This window comes from Pteronotus mesoamericanus, unplaced genomic scaffold (assembly GCF_021234165.1).
Source record: "Pteronotus mesoamericanus isolate MK-2021 breed Mesoamerican mustached bat unplaced genomic scaffold, CSHL_Meso_final contig_101, whole genome shotgun sequence".
NCBI classification, from domain to species: Eukaryota; Metazoa; Chordata; class Mammalia; order Chiroptera; family Mormoopidae; genus Pteronotus; species Pteronotus mesoamericanus.
Window position 1 is genome coordinate 3,609,088 of NW_026555001.1, and position 19,891 is coordinate 3,628,978.

Sequence of the window (19,891 nt, forward strand, 5' to 3'; positions counted from 1 at the left end):
TAGACTTCTTATTTTCTGGAAGGTTTAGCAGCAGGGAAAAAAATATCAGCGTTTCTGCCTTCCTTCTGGAGGGAAATGGACAAATGCTTGATGTGGGCAATTTATTCCTTACCTCAAAGCCTACAAACTCTATAGTGTGTTGAATAAACTCTGGCTTTGACTGCTTAGCTAAGAGCTTACCTGGAAATAGAATGACATTTATCTCTCTGTAGCTGTGAGTATCAACCAGTGAGTGACTGGGTATCTAGACACTGAGACCAGACTCTGAAATGCTTAAAATTTGCTAGGTAAATGTACTTAATGCCACAGAACTATACACGTAAGAATGTATAAGTTATGTAATGTGTATTTTATCACAATATAAATAAACACCTGCTTCTTGGCAGCTCCAGTACTTTGGTCACAGCTGGAAATCCCATAAGATGGGGCTCTATTGTCTGCTTTATTTTGAGTGAGATTGCTGTTGCATGTAAGGCATTGTGCATCATTTTAGGAATGTAGGACTGGAAGCACAGAGAACCTTGATGAATACGAGATGAAGAGGCTGTTTTGCTGCCATCATATGGGCATATTGGGAAGTTTGGCATCAGAAAAGAGACCTGTCTTGAAAATGATTGATTCTAAACAACTCTAAACACTGTTCCACAAATGTAACAAAAGAGAGGGAATAGGGTCTCTTGATGGCTGGAATAGTAGCATCTGTTATTGCTCTGATTCTCAAATAGTGGCATTGAAACACTCCATGACTAGAAGCAGTATTAAGTAAATTAACCTAATCTTCGGTATCTGGCAGCCATTAAGTGGCCAAACACATCTTTCTTTACCAAATTAAACTCGACTCTGACCTTATATTTTCCTGTCAGCTTCTGTCCTCAGCCCAACCCATTTTTGCTATAAGACCCTTGACCAGTGACTCAAGTAGCTCTTTCAGCTTCACTGGTGATAGGGGCTCTTTCTGGGGACTAAACCATTGCACTGTTTTCACTAAGCCAGGAAACTTCTCAAACCCTGCAAACATGTTACCTCGTGACAGAGCTGTAATATAAATTTTAAGATAGAAAAAAAGAAAGTGTCAAGCCAGCCTTATTCCAATGAAGGAAACTTTTTTTCATGTTAACCGCAAAAGCCCTGAGCTTAGAGCTCTGACTAAAAGATGCTTCTCTTTCCCTCGTAAGACTCTGTGTGTGTGTTTGCACGCCCTTCCGTGCTTATTCCTGCCATCACTTGAAGGTAGTTGTGAAGCATTCACCATGGTTTCTGCAGTGCCTTTCTCACATTTAAATTTAGTATTTTCTTTAGAAAAGGCAAGAAAATATAGGCACTTAGGAAGAAGTTAAGGTAAATGTACAATATAAAAGCTCACTTTAAGTGAAACCAGTAAAAACAATCCCTGACCCTCTCATAGGTAAGAAAAATTGGAATTTTCTTTAAAAATGATCTTGTAGGAAATAAAGATTTTGCCAGAAATAGCATGGGTGGTTAAAGCAGTCTAGTGTGAAAGGCGTGTCTTAAAAATCTCCACTTTGAAAAATAAGATTTCTGTGCTTTCTTCTTGACTAATGGTTTTGTCAGAATAATCATTTGAATAATAAATGAAATGCTTTGAAGTATTTAGGGGAGTGGAGAACTTTTCTGTGCCTTGTATGAACTGGTGATACTGATTATAAACTAAATGATGCCAAATTCCACCAATTTACCCAGGACCCAAATACTAGCAAATGTAGCCAAAGCCATAGGACTCTGCTGATAGAATGATGAAAATGGCCGGAAATGGTCTAGATTGTTTAATTTTCTTCTGAAATGTTAATTTTTCTTTTGAAATGTTGTATTTATTAGATCTTAGCACCCAGAAGTTAAACAGTATTGAGTTTCACACATGGCACTTTATTGTTAATCTCAGGTTGAAGGGTTATGTCCTTGGCATGATTGAAGAATGACTCATACAATTTACACTGACCCTTTTTTTTTTTGTTAATTGATGGGCAAGGAGGGAAGCTAGAGAGTAAGGTGATACTGAATCATGGCTAAATTTGTTAATTGAATTCAAACAGAAATAACGAGTATAACTGAGATTTTCTCCTTTCTTTTTATATTCATATGTATACCTTTTGTGAAGCTTCTCTTTAGTGCTACTTGGGCTAAAATACAGCATAAAATATCTCTTGGCCACTAAAAGTAGCAGTGGGAATTAGCAGTGATTTTCTTCTAGTAAATGTCAAATGGACATGTTGGAGGATGCAACTACAATTTTTTATTGACATGTTCCCCATCTTAAAATACAGTTACCATGAAATTAAGGTATTAAGCCTTAGTCACAATCCAGGTAATGTGATTCTTCTTATAATCAGTAACCTAATTAAATGCTGGAGGGCTTCAGCCATATAGTAATGTACCTTGTTTCTGAACAAAGATAATACCACCACTGAAATTGTATACTTGTAACGCTAGTATATTTTTAATTAGTGGTAAGGTATGTGTGTGTGTTATCAGTTTTGTTTCATCTTCAAACTTTGCACAGCAGCCTCCATTGTGCATTCATTTGGACATATTAAATAATAGTGCACTAATTTGGTTCCTGTTTTTTCAGAACTCAGTATGGTTCAAACTGGGATGAGTTGAAAATTACTTTTTCACTGTGGAATAAGCAAGTTATCAAAATAAGCAAAAATAAAAGATGTTAGGAACAGGTTTACTCTACTGAAGGTGGAGGAATTAATCTGTTTTCCCTTGATACACACAAATGGAAAATCCTACTGCTAAATGCAGATGAGTTTACTAAAGCTGGCCCGACAAATTTGACAACACCGTGGTTGAACGGTTTGAGTTGTCAAGTATACAAAGAATAATAAAATTGAATTTCTTCTAATATGTTATTGTTCAATTTTATGAATTTCTTTTAATATCTGTTATTGTTCAAAATATCTTCTAGTTGGAGCACACTGGTTTTTGCAGCTAGCACAGGCACTGGAGGCAGAAAGACCTGACTTGGGACCCCAGCTTGCCCATTGTTCCCTTTGTGAGCTCGGCCAAGCCACTTAATGTCTCTAAGTCTGTCCTAGAAGAACATGTGGAAAACATGGACATTGTCCTGGAGGGGAAAAGAAAAATGTTATTTTAAATTCTTACATGGTTGGTTCATTGTTAAGATTTAAATATTTATTGATTTGATTCGTTAAGAAAGCCCAAAGACAAGTTAATTCTGGTCATAAAAGTTCAAAGGAAATAGCTACACTTGTTAATGTGAGAAAGAGAAGATTTGGCATGTTTCGGAGATGGCGCTGGAGGCTGAGGAGGGAAAACAAGAGAGGGTGTATAACTTAATAACTTTCTAATTCATGTAAAAGATTGTTTTAAAAAATATTAGTGTTGAGGTATAATTGATTCAAAATCAACTATTCATGTTTAAAGTGTACAATTTGGTAGGTTTATATATCCATAAAACCATCACCTTTGTCAAGATAGTGCATGTATCCTATTTATCACTCACAAAAGTTTCCCTGAGCCCGTTTTTTAACCTCTCCAGCAGCCTACCCCCATCAACAGGCAACGGCTGTTCTACATTCTATCACTATAAATTGATTTGCATTTTCTAGACTTCATATATAATTGACCCTTGAACAACTCAAGGGTCAGGGAAGCTGACCCCCTACATTGTCAAAAATCTGCATATAACTTTTGACTCCCCAAAAACTTAACGACAGTCCCTCAGTATCCATGGGAGATTGGATCTAGGACCGCTCTCAGATACCAAAATCTGAGGACACTCAAGTCCCTTATATAAAATGGCGTAGAACAATACATACAGCTGACCACAGATCCCTGACTGCAGATTGGAAACTAATTTTGAATCAAAAATACAATTTTCGATCTGTGGTTATTTGGATCTATAGATGCAAAACCTAGGGTTGTGGAGAGGTGACTATATATTTTTTGAAAAAATCCACATATTAATGGATCCATGTGGTTCAAACCTGTGTTGTTTAAGGGTCAGCTGTGAATGGAATCATACATTATGCATTCTATTTTGCCTGACTTTTTCACTAACCATGATAATTTGGAGATTCATCCATGTTATTACTCTAGCAATAGTTTGTTCCTTCCCTCTGCCAAATAGTATTCCATTGTACCAATATACCACAATTTGTTTATGTATTCACCTGTTGAAGGACATTTGTGCTGTGTCTAGGTTTGAGTGTTACAAATAAAGGTACTAGGAATATTCATGAAGAGGTCTTTGTATGCATGTGTGCTTTCATTTGTCTGGAATAAACACCTACAAGTGAAATGAGTGGAAATTGTATGGAAGGTGTACATTTAACTTTTTAAGAAACTGCCAAATTATTTTCCAAAATGACTGTACCATTCTATGAGGTCTGTCCAGAAGGTATCCAGCCATGTACTATTAAAAATAGAGACATTTATTAAAGAAGGTACAAAGTATAAGAAACATTGTACATAGGACAATGATGCCTCAGTCCCCTTCAAAGTAGGCACTCTGGAACCTCACACAATTCTCCCAATTGCCATCAACTGCCTCGTCATATTTCCCTGAATCTCGTTGACGATCTGAAATGTTTTCCTTTTCAAAGGCGATTTTAGTTTGGGGGAAAGCCAGAAGCTGCATGGTGCCAAATCTGGGCTGTAGGGGGCCGAGTCACCTGGGTGATTTGATGTTTCACCAAAAAACTTTGCACAACATGGGGCGCATGAGCGGGTATGTTGTCGTGATGAAGCTGCTGATCACCAGTTGCCCGTAGCTACAGCCTTCTGAATCATCCGAATAGTTTCTGAAGAGGAAAGTTCAAGCTTCAAACAAAATCTGATGCAGATTTGTTGCTCTATTTGCCCAATCATTTTGAATGCGATGACCACACAGTACACATGCTTACTCAAGAGCATCCACCACTCCCGTTGACTAGTACTGTGAAATCATCATTGTTCATGCATGTGCATTCCAGTCCCCTCTCCTGGGCTGCCAGGTTACATCAATATCACACAAACTGTTCTTGTTATATTAACATTGCTTGTACTTTTTACTGACAGACCTCATATATTCCCACCCACATGGATGAACATTCCAGTGGTTCCATATGCTAACCAACACTTGGTATGCCCAGTCTTTTTAATTTTAGTCTTTCTAGTAAATGTGTAGTGGTATCTCATTGTGTTTTCATTTTGAACTTCCCTAATGAATAGTGTTGTTAAGCATCTTTATGTATGTTTATTTGCCATTAATGTATCTTTTTTGCTGAACTGTTGGTTCAAAGTTTGACCCATTTTTTTCATTGGGTTGTATTCTTATCATTTGGAATATATTCTGGACACAAGTCAAAAGTTTATTCTTTTAGGCCTAGAATCATTTATTTCCCTGACATGTAAAACCAGAAAAACAAATTTAAGTTGCAGCAAGAAAGACCGTAAACGTATTCCTAATTACATATAATGAAGTACTTTTTTGACTATGACACTAATGTGGACATTGGGGCAACCGAAGGATGATGTAAAAATTTTCCTGAAGGTATTTAAAAATAGGGCTGGCCGTGGTCTGTTAGGATGCTGTAGGCATGCTGGTGTATGACTCAGTTTACCTCCTTGCAGTCTTCATTTGCAAAAAGTGCCTTCCCTCTGGTAGGTCCGTTGCTCACATTTCAATATTCTTTGCTTTTTTGTGCGGTTTTTTAGGCCAATAAAAGTTCAATTTCTTGGAATTTTCCAAAACTTTCCATGTACTTTGTTTTTTAAAATTCTTTCTTTCTGATTTTAGCTTGAAGTGTTGCTATGAAACCTAAGGAGGGCAACTCAGGGCATTAATTAGCTTTAGCAAAAACAAATTGCAATCTGGAAAGTAATCAAATTAAAAGAAATGCTCAAATTTCTCTCATCCCGTGGTACCACAAATCAGCGTTTTAGCTGATAGTATTGGGAAGATTCATTTACTCTCTGTAGAGGCAAAATAATTAGATTCTAGAGAAGAGGTTCTACATGATTAAAGGCATTGGGTTGTTTTAGCCCAGGGATGGGAAGAGTAAGGAGTGACTCAATGACAGGATTCCAGTATCGTTAATGAAGGGTTTTCCTGTGTGTAGAAAACACTGGTCATTTGTTCCTCAACTCCAGAGAGGCTTGAACTAGAGAAAATTGGCTTCAGCCATAGAAAGATTGAGCATGGTTAGTGTTAGACATAAAACTTTTATTATCAGCATCAATGTTAGGAGATTAGGCAATGGAACAAGTCAAGAGAGGCCATAAACATATTTTAAAATGAAAAAGATAGCCATCTGCCTGGGATGTGTAAATGTCCATTGAATGATAGGATTTTGTTATTGAAGGGGACCTTAGAGATCACTTATTCTGATCACTTTTTACAGAAGAGGCTATGAAAGGACATTATATAATTTGCCTGTAGCCACATTGCTAGATACTAATATTTTAATTTCAGGATGTTTTAAAAGTAGCTTCTTTTAAAACACACCAAAGGGACCATATAAGAAGAGTTTCTGCTTCAGATTTCACTCTACCAAAATAGACACTTCAAACTGATGATTATGTATATTATTTTTTCCTAAGCCCGTAAAGATCCCACCAATGTACTGACCTGTCTGTGTCTCTCCTTGTTAAAAATGTTAACGATTCTTGGACATTTTGAACTTGTCTAAATACATACTATACTTTGAAAGACTGTAGCTAATTCGACCCCTGGTGATGAATATTGGTAGAGGACAGCAGAGGACACCGCCACAGTCTTTGGGGAGCCTCTGTCCCCATCTGCTACAGGGTGCTTCATAAACCTTTGGTGGGTGGCTGTACTACAAAACTACAGTTTGGTGGGCAGCTTTGGGTGAGTTATTATATCCTGGCAACTAATTTGTCTTCCTTAAGGCTAACACATTATAAAGTTTTAGGTTTTGGATTTTTTTTCCTTTCCATTGAATTTACTGGGGTGACACTGTTAACAAAATTATACAGGTTTCGGGTGCGCATTTCTATAATGCATCAGCTGTGCGCTGTCCTGTATGTCGCCTCCCCGAGTCAAGTCTCGGTCCGTCACCATTTGTTCCCCTGTACCTTCCTCTACCTTCCTGCGCCTCCTGCCCCCTGGCAATCACCACGCTGTTGTCTGTGTCCATCAAGTTTTTTTTCTCTTTTCTCTTGTTCGCTCTACCCACCCCCACCACTCGGCTCCCACTTCTGACAGCTGTCAGCCGGCTCTCGGAGTCTGTCTCTGTTCTACTGTTAGTTCGTTTTGGTCATTAGAGCCCGCATATGAGTGAGTCATATAATACTTGTCTTTCTCTGAGTGGCTTAGCAGCCCCAAAAAAGCTGTGGTACATTTACACAATGGAATACTACTCAGCTGTAAAAAAAAAAAAGAAGGAAATCTTATCCTTTGCGACAGCATGGAGGGACCTGGAGAGCATTTTGCTAAGTTTTATTTTATTAAACATTAGTTAGAGCAGTAGGAAACATGTTTAAGCCACCACATTCATTGCATTTAGAATCTACAAATAGAATTCTGATCATTGGAATTAGTGGGATACGTTGCATATAAAGGATTGCACATCCATTATTGCAACAGAAAGAAATAGCACAGAGCACTTTGTGGCTACATTTTGTTTGATAACTAATCATTATGTTCATGTTCCCGCTAGATCATCTAGAACAAAAACCTACATATATTTATATACTTATTTTAAAGGGTTTATGTGAGTACTAAAAATGAGGTGAAGTATTTGAAAGCACCCAGCAGACACTCAGTAAATGTTCTTACTCTCACTTCCTTTTTCCTTCCTTGGGTTTTAACAGGAGTATTGGCATCTTTCAGAAATATGACATATTCTTGTCAAAGGGAAGTTAATAAAATTACTCACATTTAAAAGTGTTTATTTTAAAATTATCATCCATGTATGTTGAGTGCTCACTTGACTCACAGGATGCTTAGATCTTATAAGATTTTAATATCTTTTCCGAAACAGTCATCTGTAAAGTCAAGGTCTGCCAGTCTAAGAAAGATTTACTCAGCACCTAATGATTTGTTCAGCTAGTCCTGAGCTAGATTCAGGGTGCTTTGAATGCCAGAATGAGAAATTTGTGTTTAATGTGGCAATAGAGAGCTATCATAAGCTCTGGAACATTTGAAAGCTAAAAATAAACCAAAAAAAAACCTTTTAAAAACAGGACCCCCCAAAAATGTTTCTTTCTGAACCTTCTCCTTAAATATTTATCGAGGTTGTATTTTCTGTATGCCTTTGTGTAGTTCCTTAAATTGACCACCCAGTCCTGTGTCTGTTCACTGAAAACTACTCACTAGAAATCGGGAGCCCCCCTCTCTACAAGCTAATCGGTGAGTGAGCTTCAACTGAGAATGAAATCACTTTGAGAACTTGCCCGTTGAGGCGTCACCACAAGGAGACTCAGCATGTTCAGGACTGTTTTTTTGTTTGTTTGTTTTGTTTTTGTTTTTTGGTTTTTTTTTTTAATCTGCAAGGAAAGAAGACATGCTGAGGCCAGGTATTACAATCAATCCCTCTGAAGCATCCATCAGTGGCTTCCTGAATGCGTTCCTCTCTTGGTCTTGTGGAGCCAGAGTGGAAACAATGTGAGGGCTTTGCAGCTGAGAGGAATGTGCAGCTCTTTCACTCAGTCTGCACAAGCTGTAGCCCGAGAGCCAGAGGGTAGATCCAGAATGCGTTTGTAGCTGCCCACAAGGAGCCCAGTGGACCCGTATGTGGTTTGTTGATCCAGGGTCAGGGAGAAAAGCCGCAGATGGACTGGGAGGGAAACTCATGCCAAAATTTCAAACTAAATCTAGTGGTTATTTTCATTGCTTAGGAAGTTTTATACTGTTTATGCTAGATGTTTGTATTCTTTCACTTTATAATACTCTATTTTATTTGGGGTAAAACTGAAATTAATAATTTCCTTTTAATCTCTAGTTTCCAAAGTTCTTGTAGTTATTGCTATAAAGACTTTTCTGTGATTTTCCAAGTCAGAAAAGAATTGTTAAAGTGTACCACATTTCAGTGCTCTAGAGGAGGGGAAAAAACGTTCTTTCCAACTGTCTAGACAATTTGGTTGGCATCTGGAAAAATCAGTTTCAAATTGTATGTGTTGTTGTCTAGGCCAAAAATAATGAAATGAAGTTTCAGATGAATTATAATTTTCATACTTTATCTCTATATTTTGATAGCAGGTAATCAGGGATTAGCATGTAGAACTCATGCATCCTTTCATTATTTGATATGTTTTCAATTCTAAGTAATTAAAGAGCATTATTCACAGACCTTTTTTAGAGTAAGTACCACACAGGATACCCTTCCCTACTCCTGTTGGAAAATTCCCTCGCTTTTTTTCCTAACACTAAAAGAAATGGTATGAACGCAAGTGGCCATTGCATCCAGGACCCCATGTCCTTGCCACATACGTGGCTGAGTGCTATGCGCGGTCCTTACAGGGACAAGTCAAGTGTTGTCAAAGCGATGCAGGCTGATTCCCAGCTTTTGGCAGCTGCCATCTGTGGCTGGTCAGCCTGGGTAAAACCTTGGTGCATGGAGGCAGAGTGGAGGTCACTTGACAAGGATGCATCTTCTATGGACTAGACTCTGGATGGACTGTCCCAGGAAGTTACACACTGCATTTTTCATGTGTTGGCATTTCTTCGTACAAATATTTTGTTGTTAAAAAAGTTTTAACATGTTGATTAGAGTTAAACTGCAAAGAGCAGTTTCTGCTTTGAGCTGCCCAGTACATAGACATTTAAACTAAACATTCTACTTGCAGATATATAGATATATATATAGATATATAGATATATAGATATATATATCTATATATATATATATATTTGTCCATGAAAGCTGGAAATGTGCAGTTTTAGCTTACCCACTGTCTACTGTTCTTATTTCCTCTTCACTACCCAAACCAAGGATTTAAAAAAAATCAAACTTCAAAAGTCCTGAACTCATTACCCTTCCAAGAAATATATTTGAATAAAGAAATCCATGAGCTATGCAGAGGGCAAGATTACAGTAAATGCAACTTTTAAGTGTTAGTGGTTTGAGTTGGAGGACAAGGAATAAGTAGTTCAGGTGGTGGTAGGTCCTTTGATGAACTGAAAATTGGTATCGGAAGGACAAGTCGAGAATCTGGCAGCTTTGACGGGCACTGAGCTCACCTGAGAATGTGGAAGGACTTTGGGAATGTCACATTTATAACAAAAACATATTTAACCATTACAGGACATGCCAAACCATCCGCCTTTTCAAATCCACTGGTACAAACTTAATTTTTAACTGTCTCGCTCTTTTATGCAGGCGCGCACACCCGCACACGTAAATGTTTCCTGAAGGCAAGATTTGAAACTAGGAACAGCGTATTGTACAATGAAAAGAAAAAAGAAGTCTTTGGTGAAACAGTATTAGAATTGACAGAAAATAGAATTTGGGCCCTGGACCTGAAGAATAAAGGCAGCCGGTCTCTCACTCATTTGGCCCCAAAGAAACTCAATCTTCTTTCTCTCCTTTCCAGCTCTAAGAGGGGAAGGGGGAAGGGTAGGCCTTTGTGAACGCTTGAAGCAAGGCTCTGTGTCCTCAGCCAGACATTGAGATAGAGAACAGTGGAGAATTTGTACATGCAGTGAAAGCTTTTAAGTTTAAAAGTTATTCCACCTATTAGATTCAGTAATAGCTGCAATTTATACTGTGCTGCTCACTAACCCCTAGGCATTGTGTTTTACATGCATTGTCTCTTTTAAGTGTCATAACAGCCTTGTGAGGTCATTACTCTTTTCCATTTTATAGAAGATTAAAATGTAGGCGTTTCACTGACCTGTCCAGGGTCACACACTAGTAAGTGACAGGACGTGGATTTCAAGTTAGGTCTGCTGAATTCCAGGACACGTTCTTAACTCCTGTCCTGTGTGCTACATTATTCAGAAGGACAAAGACCCTGTTTCTGCTCTTATGATCTGGTCTAGCCAGCATGATGCCCGAGGGAAGGCAAGTGAGAGGTGTCCCCTGCTCTGACCAATCTAAATATGCAGTCACAGTGACAGGGTTTGGGAAAGAAAATAGTTGATTCTGACCAGAGGAGGTGCAGTAAGATTTTGCCAAAGAGGTGCTACCTGAGCAGAGTGCGGAGGATGAAGAGGAGTCCCCCGCACCTCCAGGGATGAGAGGACAGTCATGCCAGCGAGAGGGAACTGCAATGTGCGCGCACTAGGAGGAAATGACAGGTGGCGTGACAAATGTATATAGAGAGTTTTTTTTATTTTAATAGTATAAAGTGAAGCCCCAGCCTACTCCTTCTAAGCCAGCCTTCAGGGCTCCCCTGCAAGGTAAGGTTGTCTCCACTGTTTAGATTGTCATTCCGCACGAGCAGGCAGCCATGCTGTGTGAGAAACAGACCACAATGGCAGGGCGTGCAAGAGTGAGTTCAGTGCTGGGCTTGGGTGGAGGTCAGACAGCTCTTTCACTCAGGCCAGGCCCCACGACGCTAACGCCCTGGTCAAGTAGGCGCATCTAGGAAAGTGGACAACCATTTCCGTTGGCAGCAGAATCTGAAATCTTCTGTTTTGTATCAGGTTCTGCTTGGCCTCTGGGAAGTGAGGGTCAGGGCTGGAGCTGGGTCTGGGAACGGAGAGGAAGTGGGGGACATGACTTATGGATGGCACTGAGGGAGAGCGGAAGGAGTTCTTGGTCGGATTCTAAAGCCATTCTGAGACCTTTCCAAAGACTGTCCCTCTGGTTCTTGTGAAATGAGTGACTCACTGAAGGCCACCAGGCCTGACAGAGCCCTCTCTGTTCAAGAATACGTCCCCCACCTTGCCTAGAAATGATTTCTCAGCCATTCTGCCTTGTGAGGCTTAAATGCTCTAATACATGCAAAGCTTTTAATGCAAAGTCTGGCCCTCTCTAGACGCTCAGTAAATGTTACTTATTATCAGCAACATCTTTATTGTTCTGCTTCACATTCTACCAAGTAGAGATGGCTCAGTTGCAGAAGTCGTTTATACCTCAGCGTGATTAGGTTGAACAGGTGATTTTGGAAACATTTTGTTTTTCTAAGGCTCTGAGGATTTTGAGACAGCTGTACTGTAAAGTCGTACGAAGACTGAACTTTGCAGGTGGACACACCCTAATAACAGTGCCACTTGCCAGGTTTATGTTGGGAAACTTTACTTTCCTTATCCTAAAATAGGATGATGATAATGACCTTGTCATGACGATTTAGTGAAGTAAAATAGTGTCTCAAGTAGTTCGCTGGGCCTGGAACACATTTAATAAACCTCAGTTCCCTTCCTTCTGACCAGATGTGCTGAGGAGCAGTTTGGGTTCATGTAGGAAAAGGCACAGGCCTGAGGAGGACACCTCTTCCTGTGTGACCCCACTTAGTCACAGCTGCACTGTGACCTCCCAGACTACCCGCCCCCTCTCTTGGTGTCCCACGTCAGTTCCTCTACAGCAGCCTGTGTTTACTTCTCATGGCCCTGCAAAGTATTGACTCTGTCTCCCCCGCTAGGCTGTAGATTCCCTGTGGCCCAGGCAGTGACTTTTCTTGCTGATTCTCCTGTGTTTCACGGAGCGCATGCCTGCGCTAGGCCCTCAGGAGCTGTCCCCATGCCTAACCCACAGGTATGGGTGAGCAGAAGTGGTTTGGGTGATATCTAGCCACCCATCTGTGAAACCTTTCAGGAAGACTTGAACAGATTCTAGGATAAATATAAGTGGGAAACACCTAGAAAAAAAGCTTAACCATCACTCTGTGAAGCTGGGTAGAATGGGGGGATGATCTCAGAAGAGTGGTCTTTCCCTGCTCAGAACACTATATTCTAAACTCTCAGTGATCTTCAGGTTCCTGAAATCCAAAGGTATGTATCACCCTCACTTGAAATTCCTTTATCATCTCCCAAAAGCCCTTCCAACTCTCCCTCTTGCTCTGCTCCTGCTCTGCTCTCCTGTGCCGCTCCACACCCACATGTATCTCTACTGATTTGTGACCGTGAGGTTATCTGTCTGGTGCCCCCTCCAGCTGGTGGTTCCGTGTTAGCAGTGGCCCCATTCTCCGTCTCCGTTTCTCCAAGGCAGAGCATGTGACGGACAGTTACACTGTGTGCAGAGGGACAGCTGGATTCTTGACCTGGGTCTGGGAAATGCTACCCTAGGGGGTTTTGGATGTGCGTCACGAACCTCCTAATATTGTGTGGGAAATTGTGTGTATATGTTCATAAACCTATTTCTCTTGTGAGAGAATCCACAGTTTATATTATTCGATTCTGAAATGTTTTCATGATCCTACAAATGGTAAAAAAAAAAAAAAAATCCAACGAGCTCATTTAGAGATTTTCCACATACTGGTAAATTAAAGCTTGTGTTTTTATAAGCTGGGAGATATTGTTATGCCCCCTCGATTTTCAGATGTGAAAATCTGAAGCTATTCGCAGCTTGGAATAGCCCGCGAGCTTCATCTTGGGCAGTGGTGGTTCTGCATAGACGCTGCCACAAACGCACCCTGGAGGGCCCACTTAGCCTTCCTGCACTTCATTTCATTTCTTATCTGTCAGTTTAGGTTCTTAGTGTCCTCATGTCCTACAGGAATGTTGTAAAGAGCGAAGGGGTGTGCAAGCATTTTATAAACTGCCCAGGGCTGTGCAACAGCGAATGCAAGTGTTACTGTTACAGATGCGTCACTTCTCACGTTACACAGTGCCAAGGACACGGTAGGCAATCGGGAAACGTGTGATTAAAATGACCACGGTTTATCGGAGTGAGAGAGCTACAGGTTTAAGGACACGAGTGCCTGCGTGTCCTGCAGATCCTGCGGGGGACCTGGTGTCCGGGCCTACGCCACAGCTGGCGCCTCCGAGGACATGGTTTACAAACGATGGTAAAAGTAGAAATGGGCTTCCAGATTGCAAGTCCACTTGCTTCATTTTCTGGAAATTGAAACTTAGAAAAATAGATGCTGTTCCACTTCCTCTCAAAAGGGCTTGAGATTCCCATCATCACTTTCAGTGGAGGGAAAATAAAAATCTCCTTGCATTCGAAGCATGAATTTGTTGTCCTCTCTTAGACTTATCAGGGTGAGCACTTCATCAGGTATATAACTGTCTAGTCACTATGTTGTTCACCTGAAACTAATATAATATTATATGCCAACTATAATTGAAAAATAAATATTTGAAAACACATTCACACCACAGCATTCACACCGCAGCATTCACACCACATACTTAGTCTCCCCGACTGGGGCCGCTTTGGAGGCCTGCAGTTTCTAGACTCTGCTGATCCTATACGAGACACTAGACACAGGCACAGTACACTAGAAAGGCTTTCTATTTAGATACCACATCAGAGCACTGAGCATAGATGATTGTCCCCATTCTCAGCTTAGCTGAGGCCCGGAGAAACTACTATGACTTGTCTGAGTCACAAGACTCAGTGCTCAAAGCAGGATAAATCCAGATGCTCCAGTTAGCTGTCCTTACAGCCACTGGCTTCTATGTTCCTGAAGGGCATCTCTGCTTGATTTTGGTACATTTGCTGAATCAAATTCAAAGAATCTATCCAGGGGAAAAATAGAGTTTCACTTAAATATATTCCACTTAGGGTTAAAAAGACTGTGTTTATATCCCCACACCCTGCAGGCCACATATGTCTGGAGAAAAGCTAAATCTCATCAACTCCCCTCCCTGCCTCTAATAGCTGACAAAACAGTAACCTGGAAATGTTTTTTTCTGTGTGTGTGCGTGCGTGTGTGTGTACTATAACCTATCCTTCCATTTAAACAATTTGCAATAGAGAGGAGTTTGAAATTACATTTAATCATTGCTTTATAGTGAATGTTACTTAATTAAATATTACTTTAAAAATAGGCTTCTTCTCTTTTTCTGTAATTGCATTACTTTTTTTGTGGAGAAGTTTTGTTTTGCTCTTTAACCTGATTGTGTGCATTTGGAAAGTACCCTAGTACAGGGTATCCAAAAGCAGAAAATTCTGGCTCTTTTCCTGCTTTCCATTCTTTTTTCTGTATGGATGCCAGATTCCTTTGGGAAATCATCATTTGTAAAAGGTCAGGAGTAAAAGGAGGGGCATTCTTTAGTGTACAGTTACTACTAATTAGAAACTAAACATCTGTAACCATGTCAGAGTTATTCGTATTTGAAAAGAAACATTTATACACAAGAGCCCATTCGGTAACATAAAACACACTATAACGCGAAATGTGTGTATTGGAGGAGTGGGGGACAGACAGAAGGGAAAGCTTACAACAAATGACTGTGCTGAGTGAGGTCATTTGCTAATTAAATCTCAAAGCATTTTCAGAGTATTTTCTTTTCTCTGTCAAATGAAGTTTTCTCACTAACCCCTCCCCCAACCGCCCATGGGCCAAAGCAAACATTTTACTGCATTTGCCAATTACAGATTAAACATTTAATCATTTTAAAGTGAGAAAGTGGATGAATTGGCAGAACCTCGTCAAAGACCACTGGGAAATCTCTAGCTACCTACTGTAAACTTAGGTCTCAGTGTCTTCCCATAATATGATGTAAGGTGAGCTCTTCCCCATCCTGAAAGTGCGTTCTGATTGACCTACCTCATGAACCTACACTTTTAGGGGGTGAAAAATGACACAATGTTTTGACTTACCTGGTATCCCTTTCTCCTCTTTCCCCACCTTCTTCTCCTACCCTTCTCCCCATGGTGAAGTTCTACTTGGATCACTCCATTTGTACAGAAATTGTACTTTTATTGTCATATTAAGATAAATGTCGGTGATACCTCTGGGGTGTTGGGAACATTTCAGTCATAGGACTTTGTTCCTCTACATGCCACACCTACATGACTACATGGGCCTAATGGCTCAGATTTTACAGTAATTCCTTCTTGGAATAGTGATTAATTTTGAGAGAAACAAAAGCAAGCAAACAAAACAAGAGCCCATCTCTTTGTCCTGAAGAGTCTGCTAACCTCTGCCATCCTTGTCTTGGCATCCAGGACATTTCTGTAAGTTGAGTGGGTTACTTTTATAATTGGATGAAAGATCACGAAGTCTTGAGCATTCTAGTCAAGAACTTATTTAAGCTAGGACTTAGCATATTGGGCTTTCCTCTCAAATAATACTGTTTCTGTGAAGGCTCTCAAGTGCACAGCTTCAGCAAAATGGTTATGGGCTCTCAGGTTCCGAGTGTTTACACAGCCAAGAGGCCCTTGGATGAAGACCTGCCTTTCCAGTGACCTTTGTAGAATCTCAAAATACCACTTGCCCATAAATTTTACTTATTTAAGAACTGGCAGCTTCTCTTCATGCTCTTTGGGTGTGAGTCTACCCAGAGACAAGGATTTGGTGCCTTGAGGGTCCATCTTCTGTTCTCTTGACAAGTTCAAATCAGGTAGCCTGCCATCTGGCACTCCCAAGTCTGGTATGACCCACTCCCCAGCCTTAAGTCCCACTCTTACTCAAGAGCCTCTACTTCACCCAGACACATCTACCTCTATCTTGAGCATCTACCCTTGCTTTATGCCACTGTACCTCTTTGAAACAACTGCCCTCTTTCTTTTGGCGCACTTAAATGATGCCTGCTTTCCTAAGTTCCATCCTTCTCTGAACCACAACCTACAATCTTACCCTCTTGTACCCATAATGTCAAGATTACCTGCTTATCATTCTTCCAGTACGGTCTTGTGCTTTTGGTCATCTTGTCAAATGTACTTCTCATCTCGCTAGCCAGAACATAGGCTCCTCAAAGACAACAATGACTGTATTACTTCTCGTGTCACTTATCACGGTGCCTTTATTCATTATGAGTGTCCTATGAATAGTCATTTGCTTGTTGAGGAGTAAGCCATTTTTGCCTATTGTCTTATTCCCAAAGCCTGTCTGTATTAATCCCTGTGACAGAATCATAAATGTTAACGATATTTATGAGAAAAGCAAAGTCACCTGCAGAATTAACACACTCTTACACACACACATCATTTGGAATAAAAAGTAACTCTCCTATTCTCTCAGCCTCCGTGTCCCAGCCAGAGCTAGCTAGGTAACAGCATATGCACAGGCACATGCACAGGCACATGCACAGATGTGGAAGTGAGTATTGAATGGTCTTGTGTTTCTTTTTCTTCGCAGATGCGGTAACTCACCTGTCTACCGCTCCCGTGAAATGGCGGCTCGTGCCTTGGTCCCGTTTGTTATGATAGATGAAATCCCTGACACCATCCAAACTCTGTTGGGCAAACTCCCCAACTGCACTGACCAGTGTTTCCGGCAAAACCATATTCATGGGACCCTTCTCCAGGTAAGTAAAGTTACTTTGTGTGACTTCTATCAAACACGACAGGATGAACTTTAGTTTTTCATGTAGTGTTAGCAGGTAAAGATTTGCTGCACAGGCTTTTAACTTTATCCATAGAACTTTTTTCTGTTGCTGAAAGAACAGATATTTCCTATATGTATTTTTTTTTCATTGCAATTGTGAATATAATGTCACATTATGATTCTGCCAGATTACCTGTTGCATTAAATTCCGTTTTCTACAGCATGCTTTCCCATTTGGAGTTACCTCTCTGAACCAGGTAAAATTGTCTTTTCCATCTAGTGTGCCTGCAGAACAATCTAAGGCACTACTTGTTCAGGGTGAAGTTGTGAGCATTCCTTGAAAGAGAGATTAGCCCAAGACACATAAGGAGAGTTATACACATCACAGGGAGCTTGCCCTGTAGCACAGCACCATAATACATGGAAACATCAAACCTGCTTTCCTGTTTTCCCTGTGCTACAAAGGAGACTTTTTATTCAGAATAAATAGACTTCTTACGGAAACTTCTTTTAAACCCTAACTATAAATTCGGGGATAGGTGGTATGGGTGAGAAGGCCTGATGTTCACATGATCTCCTGTGGTCTCTCACTGTGGGCCAGGGCCGAGGTGGGATTTAAATACTAGGTCATGTTTCTGATTTGTCAGCAGAGTTGAGAGATGGCCTTGAGATTCCAATCTGTGTTATACATTGAGGTCTGTGCTGCTGACATTTGATGTTATCCAGCACACATTACCTGCACATCTGGGTCTTCATTTTTGAATTGAGGATAATAGTGGTATACAAGGTCTGTCCAGAAAGTACCCAGCCATGTAATATGGAAAAATAGAGACATTTATTAATAGAGAAGGAAATACAAGAAGCGTTGTATATAGGACAATGAGGCCTCAGTCCCCTTCAAAGTAGGTACCTTGGGACCTCACATAGTTCTCCCAATCGCCATCAGCTACCCCGTCATATTTTCCCTGAATTTCATCAATGGTCTGAAATCTCTTCCCTTTCAAAGATGCTTTTAGTTTTGGGAAAAGCCAGAAGTCACAGGGCACCAAATCTGGGCTGTAAAGGGGCTGAGTCACCTGGGTGATTTGATGTTTTGCCAAAAAACTCTGCACAAGACATGATGCATGAACAGGTATGTTGTGATGAAGCTGCCAATCACCAGTTGCCCATAGCTGCAGGCTTCTGAGTCATCCAAATAGTTTATATGGAGGAATGTTCAAGCTTAATACAAAATTTTATGCAGATTTGTTGCTCTACTCACTCAGTCTCGTTTTGAATGCAGTGGCCACACAGTACACATGCTCACTCAACGGCATCTACTGCCCCCACTGACTAGTACAGTGAAGACATCTTTGTTCACACATGTGTGTTTCAGTCCACTCTCCTTGGCTGCCAGGTTACATCCGTATCGCACAAACTGTTCTAGCTATATTAACAGTGGTTGAACTTTTTCTAGACTGACCTTGTATGCCTCATAGAGATTTGGTGAGGACTAAATGAATTAATGCATAAGAAGTGCTTTGAATTATTAACATAGTACCGGGTACATAGTAAGATATAGAGATATAGATAGGTATTATTGTTATATCATAGTTTTAATGAGCCTGTACTATAATGAAAACTAATATTTTTAGTAACTGATTCCCTCTAAGTAAGAATGCAAGAAAGACCTATGTTCTTCCCTTCCTTCCTTAATTGTTTCACATATTCAACAGTTATTTACTGGACTGCCCCTTGCATACTACTGTGTCACAGTCAACACAGTGACAGTCGGTTCTTGTATGGAATGAGTCAAGGACGAGAAAAGACCAAGAAATGGGTAATCATAATGTATTGATAGTGTGCTAAGTGCTAGGGGAGCACGTAGCAGGGTCACCTGACAGGTTTTGGGGAAGTCAGGGAAAGCTTCCCCGAAAAAGTGATATCTAAGCAGAGAGCAGAAGAAGGTAGTCAAGTGAAGGAAGGGAGAGTGTCACAGGCAGACAGAACAACTGATAGAAAGGCTCCGAGTGGGTGAGAAGTCAGCCCATCTGGGAACCACAAGTTTGGGTGGGGACTGAAGTCCTTGGTTGGCAGGTCTCAGACTCATCTCAGGACCTCTTTACCCTGTTAAAGGGTGTTCGGGGTCCCAAAGAGCTCTTGTCTATCAATATTCAATCAGAAACTAAAACAGAAAATCTTAAAGCACAAGATCTCACAAGCACCCATTCCATTAGTCATTAGGGTGATGCCATCATCACATCCCTGCAGCCTCTGGCGAGCTCCACTGCGCGCTTGTGGGAGAACGAGACTAAAAGAGGAAAGTGATGCCTAAGCACCATTTTGGAAAATGTTTAAGCTTTCAGGCCCCCTAAAAAGAGTGCACGACACCCAAAGCCCCCAGACCAGCTCCTCTGGTCTATGTCATATACATTATGAATCTTTGGTGCTTTCTTCAGGACAAACTCTTGGCCACTCATCGCCCTGGGTTTTTTCACTCTATCCCTGTGATAAAGATGGGAACCTGAGGCCCATGCAAGTTAGATCTCTTGATTCTATCAGGCTGCTGCTGCTTTGAAGGGAAGGGGCTGGCAATAAT

General features: G+C 40.6%; 1 protein-coding gene across 1 annotated transcript in view; it reads left to right on the plus strand.

The window, feature by feature from the left end:
• THADA (THADA armadillo repeat containing) overlaps nt 1–19,891 on the plus strand; it is a 300,884-nt gene that overhangs the window by 155,373 nt on the left and 125,620 nt on the right. The window contains exon 29 of the mRNA XM_054567244.1: nt 17,125–17,293. Coding sequence (XP_054423219.1) covers nt 17,125–17,293 — 169 coding nt within the window. The remainder of the gene's footprint in view (nt 1–17,124; nt 17,294–19,891) is intronic.